Source organism: Bombus pascuorum, chromosome 5 (assembly GCF_905332965.1).
Source record: "Bombus pascuorum chromosome 5, iyBomPasc1.1, whole genome shotgun sequence".
Lineage (NCBI taxonomy): Eukaryota > Metazoa > Arthropoda > Insecta > Hymenoptera > Apidae > Bombus > Bombus pascuorum.
The window spans coordinates 1,201,716-1,215,667 of record NC_083492.1 but is presented as its reverse complement, the minus strand read 5'-3'; the positions used below and the strand labels follow the sequence as shown (position 1 = coordinate 1,215,667).

The 13,952-nt window shown below is 31.6% G+C and overlaps 4 protein-coding genes and 1 long non-coding RNA gene across 6 annotated transcripts; 2 read left to right on the top strand and 3 right to left on the bottom strand.

The window, feature by feature from the left end:
- Nucleotides 1-220: 220 nt before the first annotated feature.
- Nucleotides 221-1,388, bottom strand: LOC132906675 (large ribosomal subunit protein uL22). 2 transcript variants are annotated; one of them, XM_060959057.1, is made up of 5 exons: nt 1,370-1,388; nt 1,044-1,125; nt 757-916; nt 509-679; nt 221-425 (listed from the first exon to the last, which is right to left on the bottom strand). In XM_060959057.1, exons 1-5 carry the CDS (start codon nt 1,372-1,374, stop codon nt 280-282), a joined length of 564 nt encoding a protein of 187 aa, XP_060815040.1. In that variant the 5' UTR covers nt 1,375-1,388; the 3' UTR covers nt 221-279. The 2 variants fall into 2 exon arrangements, with proteins under 2 accessions (XP_060815040.1, XP_060815041.1); XM_060959058.1 differs by lacking the exon at nt 1,370-1,388 and having other exon boundaries at nt 1,044-1,341.
- Nucleotides 1,031-1,409, top strand: LOC132906683 (uncharacterized). Its single transcript, XR_009658024.1, has 2 exons — nt 1,031-1,125; nt 1,370-1,409. It is a non-coding gene; the product is annotated as an uncharacterized LOC132906683 (long non-coding RNA).
- Nucleotides 1,410-1,811: 402 nt separating this feature from the next.
- On the top strand, nt 1,812-10,700 carry LOC132906665 (dual specificity mitogen-activated protein kinase kinase dSOR1). The gene is made up of 8 exons (XM_060959040.1): nt 1,812-2,379; nt 2,473-2,698; nt 2,775-2,887; nt 2,987-3,098; nt 6,609-6,785; nt 7,570-7,783; nt 7,866-8,032; nt 8,125-10,700. Exons 1-8 carry the CDS (start codon nt 2,258-2,260, stop codon nt 8,239-8,241), a joined length of 1,248 nt encoding a protein of 415 aa, XP_060815023.1. The 5' UTR covers nt 1,812-2,257; the 3' UTR covers nt 8,242-10,700.
- On the bottom strand, nt 2,981-6,615 carry LOC132906682 (sodium/potassium-transporting ATPase subunit alpha-like). Its single transcript, XM_060959067.1, has 2 exons — nt 5,996-6,615; nt 2,981-5,853 (listed from the first exon to the last, which is right to left on the bottom strand). Exons 1-2 carry the CDS (start codon nt 6,440-6,442, stop codon nt 3,247-3,249), a joined length of 3,054 nt encoding a protein of 1,017 aa, XP_060815050.1. The 5' UTR covers nt 6,443-6,615; the 3' UTR covers nt 2,981-3,246.
- Nucleotides 9,819-13,778, bottom strand: LOC132906659 (uncharacterized). The gene is made up of 7 exons (XM_060959027.1): nt 13,375-13,778; nt 13,219-13,295; nt 13,000-13,127; nt 12,650-12,918; nt 12,013-12,518; nt 11,343-11,619; nt 9,819-11,279 (listed from the first exon to the last, which is right to left on the bottom strand). The coding sequence occupies exons 1-7, from the start codon at nt 13,418-13,420 to the stop codon at nt 10,885-10,887; spliced, it is 1,698 nt and encodes a 565-aa protein (XP_060815010.1). The 5' UTR covers nt 13,421-13,778; the 3' UTR covers nt 9,819-10,884.
- Between the last annotated feature and the right edge of the window lie 174 nt (nt 13,779-13,952).

Below are 13,952 nucleotides of genomic sequence, written 5' to 3'. Positions count from 1 at the left end.
ACAATAATGTAACTATGAAAGAAAGTAAAGAAATTTAAAAAAATTGATCTTTTTCCTTTATAGCATATCCATAATCCTTTTAGATTCTTATCTTAAATTTTATTATTATAAAAATATTATTAAATTTCAATAGAATTTAGCCTGAATTATTTATTTCTCTGTTAAGAAAAATGTACATACGTGATAATGAAAAAGGATAAAAATGAAGTGAAAAAATTTAAGACCAATGTAATTTTCATTTTTTCCATTATACATTCAATATCCAGCTAATATTTAAAATTATTCTCTCATCATTTTCTCCTTTTGCCTGGCGAGTTTTTTCTTACTGAGCTTCTTTTTTGATGGCTCTTCTTCCGGACTCTTTACTACAAAATCTTCTTTCTCAGTCAAAATTACCTCGATGTGACACGGTGAACTCATGTAAGCTATGGAAGCATACAAAATTTTACTGAACTATCGATTAAATTGTGCAATGCATATAATTCAAATAAATGTTCTAAATACGTACGGTTAATACGACCATGAGCTCTGTATGTTCTTCTACGTAAACAAGGGGCATGATTCACTTGAATGTGATTAATTACAAGACGGTCGAGATCCAGTCCACTGGCATCGGCGTTACTCTCAGCATTTTTTAACAGTTGGAGTAAAAATTCTGCTGACTTTTTGGGCCAACGACCTGAATTTAAAGATAATAAAAGTAATTTTAAGTACTAGGGCGAATTAGTAAATTATTAATTATTTATTGTGATTTACCTTGTGTGGTACCGAATTGTTTTGCTTGAGCACACCTGCCAACACCACCGTTAAATCTACGGAATGGTACACACTCCTTATGTTCTATAACATTCTTGAGGTATTTCTGCGCCCTTCGCAGAGGCATGTTCTTAATAGCACGTGCTGTTTCATGCGTATTCTAGAACATAGAAGTAAACAACTAGAAAATTTATTAAATAAAACAAACCATTCCAGTATAGCACTTTGTAAACACAACTTAGGCTGTGAGGTTAAGTTTTCTGAAATATAGTTGTTGTTTTATTTACTTTGAAATGCACTCGTAGATTTGATCCACGTGCTTTGCACGATTTGCTTGCATTTACAGGTTCGTGAGAATAACGTCCCATCGTGTTCTGAAATTATAGAAATCGATGATAACTTTTCACATCGGCCTTTTGCAATAGCTATCGCGACTTAACCCTGACATCACGTATATTTGATCCCCGATAATTATCGTTTACTAAATATTTTTGTTACACTTTTTCCACAATATTATTATTTGATATCACGTCTTTAGAGATTTCAAGGTTTTAATGCACTTGTAAAAATGAAATCGAAGATGCAAGCAGATTCCAAAATTGCTATTATACAGGTCATACATACCTTTTAACAGCACGATTTTAAAGGAAAAAGCATCACTCGTGTAACTAGAAATTAGAAAGACATTTCCTGTGACACACGTACTACCAACCTAAAATATGTCGAGTAAAAAAGCCATAAACAATACTATTTACTTTATTTTAATTAAATATGATACAAGTACGCGTAGATTAGACCATAATTTTAATATATAACTTTATTTTGAAGTATACTTGAAAGTTTTACATACTTTATATAATTCCATGTTTGAATAATTTAATTCTTGATTGTGGAAATTAATCACATTTTAAATAATAATTTATAATTAATGGATGGTTATTTATATGTTTACAATGATATTAATGGTATTAGGGAGTATTGTATTCTAATTGAAGTCTTATTGTATTATGTCAAATTATTACAATTTTTAGATAATTTATTTCTAGGAACTTTTTAAACGAGTAATATACGTGTTTGTCGTTGTCCCGGGAATATTCGTATAACCTCTTCTTATTTGCATAATATTTGTAAAAAATATGCATACTTGTGTTATTTCGTGATTGCTGTTATTAAATTAACAATTTTTCTAAACAATATATACATTTTTTCGTTGTTCGCCAAAAAATCTAATTAAACAAAGAATTTGACAGATCAGAGACTGACAGTTCAGCTTTAACAACATTTCGAGCTGGGACTACTCCTTATAAAATTTCGAATGAAATTCACAATGAGAACGTATATGATTGTATATGTATTATAATTTAAAAATACGATTAGAAAAGCTTTCGATCGAATAAATTTTCGATTGACTAGATAGCTGTATTTAATCTACAATAACATTATTGACAAGTGTAATATTTGTAAGAATTGTTAAAGATAGTTATTCAACCTTGCAATCCAAATGTCAAAAAACAAGTTAAATTTGACACTGCCACCTGGTTCGATAGAACCAGTTCCAGTTGTGTCACCGTCACCACCAGTACCACCATTACCCATTTATTCTGAGCCGCCAGTAATTCCAGAGTAATCAATTCCTTCATTAAAATTTTTATTATTGAAGACAAATATTGTATTTATTTATATGCAAATACTACTTTTCATTTATTTCAATTACAGCGGAGTTATGGGAAAGATGAGCATAGATGCCATTCAAGAAAGATTAAAGGAATTAGAAATGGATGAGGAACAAAAGAAGAGACTAGAAAGCTTCTTAGGTCAAAAAGAAAAGGTCGGAGAATTATGTGATGAAGATTTTGAAAAACTTGGAGAACTTGGTGCCGGTAATGGCGGTGTTGTCATGAAAGTGAGGCACAAAAAATATGGACTTATAATGGCAAGAAAGGTGTGACTTATCTATGTTCAATGTGTTTATTTGCTTCAACTTGAAATTCATTGCATTATAATGATCATAATTTCAGCTAATACATCTAGAAGTCAAACCTGCCATTAAGAAACAAATAATTAGAGAACTGAAAGTTCTGCATGAGTGCAATTTTGCACACATAGTTGGCTTTTATGGTGCTTTCTATAGGTATAACATTTTTATCTAATATAGTAATTACCTACAAAGTTAACATATTCAACACATTAACATATTTACATTAAATATAAAATATTTTGCCTATTATAGTGATGGAGAAATTAGTATATGTATGGAATATATGGATGGTGGTTCATTAGATTTAATACTGAAAAAAGCTGGAAGAATTCCAGAACCTATATTAAGCACAATTACTTCAGCAGTAAGTACACTCACTCTTTGTTATTCTACCCTATTTTGCTTAAAGATATAATTTTAGCTTTTATACTTATTGATAGCATGCCATAAATAAAACCATGACATCATTAATTGAGTTACTTCAACATTAGTTATGAACTTTAGACAAGTATTCAGTAGTAAGTTTCCTGTTCTATAATTCCACCAGGAATCTTCCGAATACATAATCTTCTTAATTCGTCATATATCCAAAGAAATGCACCAAGTGGTAGACATGGCCAGTACCAATAAGAACTTAATGGCATAGTTTTAAATATCTTCTCAGTTCCTGGCACATATAGCAATATACCAGTTAAGATAATTTCGAAAATGAAGGCAAAATTTAAAAACCAATTATCCATTCCTTGCTGTAGAATCGAGTTCACTCTCGTTTTACACATTATCAAATCTATAAGTTGTGTTATAACGATAGTTAAGAAATATCCGGTACGAGCTTCATTTAGTAAATCCATTCTAGTATCATAGGTCCAAGTTTGACCATAAGAATCTTGCAAGTCGTTAATTGATTTATTTTCCCAATCTAATCTTAATCCTAGCAAACGATCAGGTAAAAATCCATTCAACATAAGAATTAGGAAAAAAGTGTAAAATGCAGCTAAAGATTGAGTCATTCCAATCTGACCATAGGCTACAGATATTAAACGTTTGTTTACTAGTTGATCATATTGAGGATTCCTTGGTGGCCGATACATGATATCGGATTCGGCTTTTTCATATGCTAATGCTATAGCAGGAAGTAAATCCGTTCCTATATCTACGCAGAGGATCATCTCAAGAATAAAGGGTAAAGGAATGACGAATAGAATACTGCTCAACATTGGCAACATTTCAGGCACACTAGACGTCAAAGTGTAAACAATGGATTTCTTAAGATTGTCAAATATCAATCTACCTTCTTCAATACCAGTCACGATCGATGCAAAGTTATCGTCCATCAGGATCATATCGGCTGCATTTTTCGCTACGTCAGAACCAGTAATACCCATAGCCACGCCAATATCTGCTTTTCTTAATGCCGGTGAATCATTTACGCCATCGCCAGTCACTGCGACAATTTCACCCAATCGCTGGCAACTTTCCACAATATATAGTTTTTGTTGCGGAGATGTTCTTGCGAAAACGATCTCTTGGTACCTCTTTATAAGGTCATCTAATTCTATAGTGTCCATATTCCGTAATTCGCAACCGGTAATGATAGTCGCGTGTTCGTCAGAATTGGTTACTTGAGAATACGATTTGCTCTGTATTAACTTACGTTCGTACCTAGTTTCGTGTCCTTCACTTATTATACCGACCTTTTTCGCTATAGCCATTGCAGTTACCGGATGGTCGCCTGTTACCATGATCACTTTGATACCAGCTGTGCGACATTTTCTCACAGCTTCAGGAACAGCTGGTCTTGGTGGATCTAAGAGACTTATTAATCCAACAAATCTGTAACCTTCATTAGGAAAATTGTATGAACTTGGAGAATCAGTGTTAAACTCATAGTCTAGACCATAAGTATAACTGGGCAGATGAAGATCACAGTAGGCTAACACACGTTCACCCAGGTAGCCTAATTCTTCACAAGCTTGTCGACATGTTGAGTGATCTGATGGTGTCATTTCTTTTGTTTCTCCTTCTGTGGTCAGTATGTGAGTGCACTTTTCCAAGATCACCTCTGGAGCACCTTTCAGGATTATTATATATCCATTGCTGTCTCTGTGTATCGACATGTGATATTTATTTATAGAGCTAAAAGGAATTTCTGCAACTTTTGGATACATATCTCGGAATGGCTCTGTTGAGTGAATGTGCTCGCAGAATTTGAGAATACCTGTTTCAGAAGCATCACCAATCACATTTCGTTCCTCGATTGGTTTCAGTAAGATAGATTCAGTGGTGAATTCTGCCCTCAAACAAAGGGTGGCATTCTTGAGTATCACTTGGAAAGCTGGTTTCTCCATTAATAAAGTTTTCTCAATACCTAACATCTGATCAGGGGGACAATTATATCTGGTGAAGCCAACCCATAAATTGGACACGGTCATCCTGTTTTGTGTAAGAGTTCCTGTCTTATCTGAACATATAATTGATGTGGATCCTAATGTCTCCACTGCTTCTAAATTCTTAACCAAACAATTCTTGTTAGCCATTTTCTGGGCTGTTAATGTCAAACTTGTAGTAACAGTTACCAATAAAACTTCTGGCACGTTGGCTATGATGATGCCAAGTAAATAAGTAGATGCTTTCACTATGTTGGGAGTAAGTAACAATGATAAGCCAAAGAATAATACCCCAAATAATACAGCAATAGTGATGATTATTTGAACAAAATGTTTGATCTCCTTGGCTATTGGCGTTTCGGATTTTTCAAGGTATGTTGTAAGTCCAGCAAGACGACCTATCATTGTTTGGTCACCAGTAGTCATTACAATTCCAACACCAGTGCCATCCACAGCGAAAGAGGAAAAGAAGGCAACATTAGAGGATTCTAGGGGATTCTCGTCTGTAGGATAGTCTGTACGAGGTACTGGTTCGCTTTCACCAGTGATACTTGAATTTTCGACTCGGAGTCCTTGACATTCGATAATCCTGATATCGCCTGGTATTTTATCCCCAGTTTTGATTTCCACTAAATCGCCTGGGACTATGTCTTCAGCTGGAATCCGCATTTTAACACCTCCCCGTATTACCATAGCAAAAGTTGGAACCATTTTTTGAAAAGATTCCATCACCTGTAAGATATTATAGAAAAAGATTCATCGATATCATGCTTTGGATGTTTTTTATGTTATATGCATTCTGTGCATTTTAACATGATTAAACTTCCTGTAAATGCATAAACATCTACAGTATAACAACAAGTGATTTGTTTACCTTTGTATTTTTGCTCTCTTGTATATACGAGCAAAAACCAGAAAATAGGCAGATTAGCATAATAATAAGTCCTAACCATTCTGTGCCACCACCCTCACCTTCTGTCGCCATGCTAATTCCGTACAAAATATAGCATAATAATGAACAAACCCACAACAAACCAGCGAATCCATGAAACATACACTTTATAAGTTTGATATATTCCGGAATTACTTTTGGTGGTGTCAGAGCATTTGGACCCACTTCAAGAAAAACTTTGGTTGCCTCTTCTTTAGTTAGACCAGTAACTACATTGGTATTTAATTTCTTACATAACTGTTCCAAAGGAATCATATGATCCTGTGTTGTCAATTCTTGTTGAAGTTCCCTGATTTCTTCATCAGTAAGCTTTTTCTTACTGATTTGACTGGGTGATCTTTTTAGAACCTTATTTGCTGCATGGAACATTTCGAAATATATAAAATTCACCACATTAAGTATAATGGTATTGTACTTCTGCAAAATCTATTTTTTTTTTTTTTCTTTTTTTTCCAGACTTCAGCTTTTTTAATAGCAGACATTTTCATGGCCTCCTTGTTCTACTTGTTGATTACAATTCTGTTTTCTATCACAGGTTTTAAAAGGTTTGAGCTATTTGCGAGATAAACATGCAATTATGCATCGGGACGTAAAACCAAGCAATATCTTGGTAAATAGTGCTGGAGAAATAAAAATTTGTGATTTTGGTGTCTCTGGGCAATTAATTGATTCCATGGCTAATTCATTTGTTGGGACAAGAAGTTATATGTCGGTAAGAATTTATATAGTTATAATTGCATTATTATCTTTAATTTTAATAAATATCATGCATATATAAGGAATATTAAAATATGTGAAACTGTAGACAAGCTATCTCATCTCTGATTTTAATGATTTTTGCATACGTTGTAAAACTCAACATTTTGAACAACTTTTTTCTATTTTTTCTATACATATAACCGGCGATCTCGCTTACTTTTCAAGATATTTCGTAAAAATTTGTTAGTACCATTGCGTGAATTCTTCGTATAGTTGTATGGCAGCGTATGTGTCAGTAATGGTTGCCTGTCGCTGGCATCTTACCTTCTGTTTATAAACGAGAATTGGGTGAGCTTAAAGCCTCATATACAACTGCATATGCGATGCTGTAAGATATATCTATTATAATTTATAACTCAATTAAAAATGAATATCATCAATGTATTGGGTTTGGATTAGACCTCTCAACGTCGTAAAGAGGTCGGCAATGCTTAAGTAAAATAATATCAATTGTTTATTCGTCTATTATTTTCATAACTAACTTGTTATTATTTCACGCTATTGAAAAACCTTAGAATTGCAGACTCACAACCTATAGACAGAATTCAATGTAATGGTACCAAAAGTTTGTTGTGAATATTTCGGACAATAAGCAAGACCGTCAGTTATATGTATAGAAAAAAGTTATTCAGAATTTTGATTTATGTGACATATCTCAAAATTATTGAAATTGGAGATGAGGTAGCTTTTCTGTAATTCCACCTTAAAATGTTTGATACGAATATTTGCATTTTTAGCCAGAGAGATTACAAGGCACACATTACTCTGTACAAAGTGATATTTGGTCCCTAGGACTATCACTTGTGGAAATGGCAATTGGAATGTATCCAATTCCACCCCCTGATGAAAAAACTTTAGCTGCGATATTCAGCTCTCCACCAGGTCAACCACCTGTGGAGAATGTTGCTACAAATAATGCTTCTACTCCGACAACGCAATCACCTGGACACAGTTAGTTTACTATTTTTTTTTTTTTTTTTGTATCTATTATATAGAATGTTTTATACATTTTATTTTTTTATATTTTTTATAGATACAGGTAGCCCAAGACCAATGGCTATATTTGAATTGTTGGATTATATTGTAAATGAACCACCACCAAAATTGCCTGCTGGTATCTTCAGTGATGCTTTTACAGATTTCGTGGATCGTTGCTTGAAGAAAAATCCCGCAGAAAGAGCAGATTTAAAAACGTTAATGGTATGTGTTTTATTTCACATGGCTGTCTATTTAAATGAGACAATTATTGTTCTTTTGTCTTTCCTAAATTGCTCTTTTTTTTTTATTCTTAGAACCACGAATGGATAAAGAAAGCTGAATCTGAAAATGTAGATATTGCTGGTTGGGTATGTCGTACAATGGATCTTCAACCAACTACTCCAACCCGTTTGGCGAACGTACAATCCTGAATAAATGTCACTCTTACATACTTGACTACCTATATACGCGTTCAGTACTCTTAAGTAAATTTTCGTTTCTTTTCGTTAGATTAATATAAACAGTGACGTTCATAAATTTAATTTCTTTCTCCTTTTCAGCATTCTAACAATTCATGAAACGAAAATCTTTCGCGATTTTGAAAACAGACTTATTTACTAGAATTTATGATAGTTTTTTCTTTTACTATATTTTATATAATATTGCTCAAATATTCGTAAACCGTTTGAGCGACAGCATTTATCGAGTAGAACTTAAGAGTATTAATATAGGTTTCGATATACGTATCACTGATTTATTCCTTTTTAAATAATCGTGTTTAGTGATTTAAATGTGTAAGCTTTTAGTTATTAATTGTATCAGAATGTATTTTACGTAAAGTGCTGAATTTTTGTTTGATATTAAATTATTTTTCATTGTACGTTACAGTCTGATTTTGAAGTCGCGATAACAATCTCGTGTTAGAACATGGTTGAATAATATGATCATTTTTAATGTATATACGATTATCGTGAAGTACAGAAATATTATATTGACATATTTACATGCAACGCGTCACTGTGCTTGATCTTTATTTCGTTTTCCGGGTATTTCGTACCTTTATCTTATGATTCTGTTGAAAGTATGTAAGATAAACAATTATCCTTATAAGTTTAACGTTTATTGTACACTCATGGGCAAGTTGTGTTTCCTATGATGATATTAGGATACATATGGGCATCGGATTTATGAAGACATAATTTGAAGAGAGAAGTGTTAACTAGAGAACAAGTTACTAGTATAACATTTGTACCTGACATTCGTAGAGCATTATTCACATCATTGAAAAAGAACTTTTATTTAGTCATTGTGAGAATACTATGATATCTTTCATGAAACATCAGTCCGCGATTGAACAAAATTTCAAATTATAGTTAAATAAAATAGTATTTCAATAAATTGATACAAACTTTTGTATTTCTATTGTTTTGAAAAGTTCTAAATGTTTCACGATAATAGTAATAATAATGGTAATGTATTTAGAATACCGTTATATAATAATTGTATCATCAACCATAATATTTATTATAATCGTTGTATAATATGGTTACAATAATTATGAAATACTATTTTATTAAACATCAACTAATGTGAAACTTTCAAACCATAAAGAAGACATATTAGAAAACGATAAACAAATACCTTTTTAAATATTTTATCTTTTCTCTTAACAGTGCATGTTAGACCCATATCTTTTTAAAAATACGTACGTTTATCGTATTTTCTCACATATATCGCGGTCTGAGACGTTACACTTCATAGGTGAAATTAACAACATAACTTTGATGCACGTCCATGTGTTCACATGATAATGAATATACATGATTGTATGTATTGTATAGCTGTGAATCAAGTCTTTCTTGTGCAATTTTTGCGAACTGTGTTTGAAAGATTCGAAGCCACTGTCTGGCTACCTTCGTATTTACACAAACTTCAACAATTACATGTAATTAAAAGATGTTAATAATTTTTATTGTATCTATGATTAAGGAAAACAATTTGAAAAAGGTTGAAATTTCTTGAACCTTTATTCAAACAAAGCGTTCAATCAAAGTACTACAAATGTAGAAATCAATAATTCTTTTTTGTTACAAATTATCAGCTGTTTCTCTTAGTCGAACAATATTTGGTCCGTAATAATAGACAGATGTTTAATATTGTACAATCCAGTAGACATAGTCGCTTATCATTGTAATGTGCCGATAAAAAATGTCTATATGTACATAGTATAACAATATTATAAGCATTCTTATTCTATTGTATGTAAACGTTATACGTTACGATTTTTGTTTCCTATCGAAAGTATCGTAATGAAATTATTAATTGAGAATAATGAGAAAGATTCGTTATATATATGTATGGAGGTTCTAGTTATAGTATATCAACCCCATAGATATTCATGTTTGCTTAGCCATTACTTTTTTACATGTGCGATCGCCAGTTTAGGTGTTAGCCTTTTTCCGATTTGGCTTAAAAAAATATCGGAGTGTACTACGAGCGTATTGTGATGTTTGCAAGCACAGTGGGAATATCCACTTATGTGCCTAAGCGTAAGACGCTCAAGAACTGATCTTTCATATTATGTTTATATGTCCTATAACAATGTGCATAATCCTATTTACTATATTTCGTGATATATCGTAAACAGAAAGAAACTTTTTTCGATAAGTCCTGTTAAGAAAATTATGTAAGATATTATTAACATACAACCATAAAAAGAATCTATTCACCGAACAGCAAATTTTAATTGTCAAAAGGATAATTACTTCTGGTACTTATTAAAAATATATGGATATTCCTTGTTGCAAATTTGTGCATAATAATTGCCGCTGTATCGATTCACTGTCTAAATGTTGTAATTATTCAAAGAATAAATTTATCCTACATTGAAGCATGCTCTTTATGCATTGAAATCCGAATATTAGAAATAAAATATATACGTATATTTATGAAAATATTAATTTATCTCACTAAATGCAAAGTAATAAATTTCGTTTTTATTAACATTAATTTGAGCACGTCGTTATAATACACAGTATTTTGATTTAGATTGAGGTAGAGTTCTCCACCTCTACTTAGGATTCTTTATTAGATAGATCTATATTGACTATTTGCAGAAACGGCGATACCTTATCAAATGTACTAAGATCTACTGAAGTTCCGCCGACAAATATTTTCAAAATGGTGTTGTTAGTTCGATTAACCGTAACCGTGGCAGCTTCTTTTAGCGTTTCATTCGTAATATCCCGACATCCTGATAGATCTAGTAATTCCAACTGTGGCGCGTATTCAAGAAAATTAATCATTGTTTTATCTGTAAATTTGCAAGCTCGACACTCTAGCTGTTTTAAGTTGCACGTATCTTGTAAATTTATATCGGTTACTAATCCTAAATAGTTGATTATTAATACTTCTAATTTGGGTAAAGCTGCTACAGCGGCTACACTAATATCTGTAACGAGCAAACATTCTGCAACAGATAAAAAATTATGTGTATTACATGTAAATTATTTTCAAATGATATTTGACTTACCAGCAATGTCTAGATATTTGAGTTGCAGGCATTTTGATGCCAAATTAGAAAAAAATTCGTCTGTGACTAATGCATTCATACTGATTTTCAGTACTTCAAGATTAGTCAATTGCGCAATATGTAACATGTCGTTCGATTGTAATAAAAACGAAATACAGGAAATCTCTAATGTTTTTAAATTTGTACAATTTGTACTGATAGCCTGGATAACGTTACCAGATATATCAATACATCTATTCATCGTAAGTGATTTCAAGTTTTGTAATTTCGCAAATGCCTGAAAAGTAGACATTGTTTGTTAAAATCATAATTTTTAACCGTTCGAATCCCAAGCAGCGTGATCGCGCTGTTTAGATTTTGTATCGAAAAGTCCCAGTACATTTGAACGCTACGGACGATTGACGGTATTTTGTATTTCATTGTTATCTTCTCAATAATTTTTATTGAACAAAACTTGAAATATTTATAAACTAATAGTACGCATATATAATAATATAGATGTATTTCATAAAGTAACAAATGTGACGAATGCTATTGTGCCACTTGTTTTTCTTCGCAATAGATTATGGCAAGCGCTATCGCGCTATTCGGGATTTTTCGACCCTGTTTTTTCAATAACCCCTGGGACTCAAACGGTTAAGAGGTAAATAAAACAAACTGAGAAGTTTACTTGTGCTAACAGATGTTCTTGAAGACAGGTACAATATTCTAAGACAATTTCTTCCATTGCTTCTAACGGCAAATACAGTAAACATCGCCCGGTTATTTTACTGCTATACGCTTTAAAATATCGTAACTTTGGATTCATTTTAAATAATTTTTGTAGATCTATATCACATACGTAGGTGGTAGGACCAAGACAAAATTTCGTAATGCCATGACAATTATTGATTAATGAATTGATACCAGATGCAGAAATGACAATACCAGTAATATCTATTTTTTGTAAATTAGGACACAGTTTCGCAACAATAGTTGCTGTACTCTGACGTAAAGGATATGATACTATGGACAGATTTATTTCGTTTAAATATGAACCACATCGCAGTAATACTTTGCGAATGGTGCATGTACTAATTTCTCTTCGCTTTAAGCAAGATAAGCTCCACATGGATATATCCAATCTTTTTACACTACTCCAGGACTCTTGACTTAATGCTTTCCATCTTTTGCACACTATAATTATTGAAAAAATTTTGTATTTACTTTGTGTATAATATATATACCTAACTACATATAAATAAAATTTAAATATTAAAATACAATTTAAAACAATAATAATACTATAAAAAGATTTATGTGCTTACCTCTTTCTATTCTAATTCTATCTATAATTGGCAATTGAAGAAAAATGTGTATTAAACAATCATCATTTAATGTTTGAATATTAGTATCTGTAATGTCATCTTGTATGTAATCAAAATTATATACAATTTCATTTGATATTTTGTTAGATTTTGATTTATCTTTCATGTTATAACATTGATTTTCTATGCTATCTGGTTGATGCCACGAATCAGCTGCCAAGACTCTTAAATCTCTGTTGTGTAATCGTATTCCTTCATCATATCTAGCACTACGAATCACCATATAACATCAAAACTATAATCCTCTTACTTGTAATTTCATCTTCATGTTTATTGGAATTGAAGTTTACCTTGCGGCTGCTTCTACACTGTTAAACGTAATGAATGCATAGTTACTGTTTCCTTGATTTCTTCTTAAGAAGCAACTTTCAACATTTCCATACTTGGAAAATAATTTTATAAGATCTCTAAATGATGTCTAAAAAAGAAACACTTTGTTGTTAGATTTGAAACATACTGATTTGTATATTTCAGGAAAACATTATAATATTAAAAATATATATACAAACCCTCTCTGCTAAGTTGCTGATAAATAATTTTCTAATTGGTACGCCATCTTCAGTAACAAGTGAAAAAAGTGAAATATCTGTAATAAATGAATCAAACGTGAAAAAATAGCTATGTCAAAACGTATGAATTAACCAAACAATTTCATATTTTATTACTGGTTTCTTCCACGTTAGCAAGATATTCCTCTATGTAATCGGTCATTTTTATGGTTGATAATTCCTTTTCTCCCCTACTCTTTTTTTATTAGTATGATCTTCGTTCATACTCTTGAAATCGATATAATTCAAGAATAAAGATACATTCATTTACTCACATATATCTACGTGTGGCTGACTCAAGTCAACGTCACGCCATATAACCTTTAAATCCTTAACATAAATATACAAGAAAAAATAGAATATTTCAAGCATATTTCATTATTTTTTACTTACAACATAATGAATACTAAGAGATAAGAGAAAGAAAGAAAGAAAGAAAGAATATTAATTCAAAGTAAAATTGTTTACAGATATTACAATTCACTCAGTTTATTACTTTATGTGTAAAGTTACATTTTATTTATATCTTTTTGTCACTGATGTTCGTAAATATATGTAATAAAATTGTCAATTATCTCGTTACGCATGTCGTGAAATGCTTTATTAGAATGTATTCATTGTTTTGGATAAGATAAATTTCTCTCCATATATATATATACATAATACATAAAAAAGGAAGTACATAAATGAAATAA

Bases quoted from the DNA above. Each gene is read 5' to 3' on its own strand.
- LOC132906682 (XM_060959067.1), bottom strand. From the start codon at position 6,442: ATGTTCCATGCAGCAAATAAGGTTCTAAAAAGATCACCCAGTCAAATC. The intron at 5,854-5,995 runs GTAAACAAATCA...AATATCTTACAG, and splicing joins AAGAGAGCAAAAATACAAAG to GTGATGGAATCTTTTCAAAA.
- LOC132906665 (XM_060959040.1), top strand. From the start codon at position 2,258: ATGTCAAAAAACAAGTTAAATTTGACACTGCCACCTGGTTCGATAGAA. The intron at 2,888-2,986 runs GTATAACATTTT...TGCCTATTATAG, and splicing joins TTTTATGGTGCTTTCTATAG to TGATGGAGAAATTAGTATAT. The intron at 6,786-7,569 runs GTAAGAATTTAT...TTGCATTTTTAG, and splicing joins GGACAAGAAGTTATATGTCG to CCAGAGAGATTACAAGGCAC.
- LOC132906659 (XM_060959027.1), bottom strand. From the start codon at position 13,420: ATGACCGATTACATAGAGGAATATCTTGCTAACGTGGAAGAAACCA. The intron at 13,296-13,374 runs GTAATAAAATAT...CATTTATTACAG, and splicing joins TGCTAACGTGGAAGAAACCA to ATATTTCACTTTTTTCACTT. The intron at 11,620-12,012 runs GTAAACTTCTCA...TCTACTTTTCAG, and splicing joins AAGAACATCTGTTAGCACAA to GCATTTGCGAAATTACAAAA.
- LOC132906675 (XM_060959057.1), bottom strand. The intron at 917-1,043 runs GTAAATAAAACA...TCTATGTTCTAG, and splicing joins ATCTACGAGTGCATTTCAAA to AATACGCATGAAACAGCACG. The intron at 426-508 runs GTACGTATTTAG...ATGCTTCCATAG, and splicing joins AGCTCATGGTCGTATTAACC to CTTACATGAGTTCACCGTGT.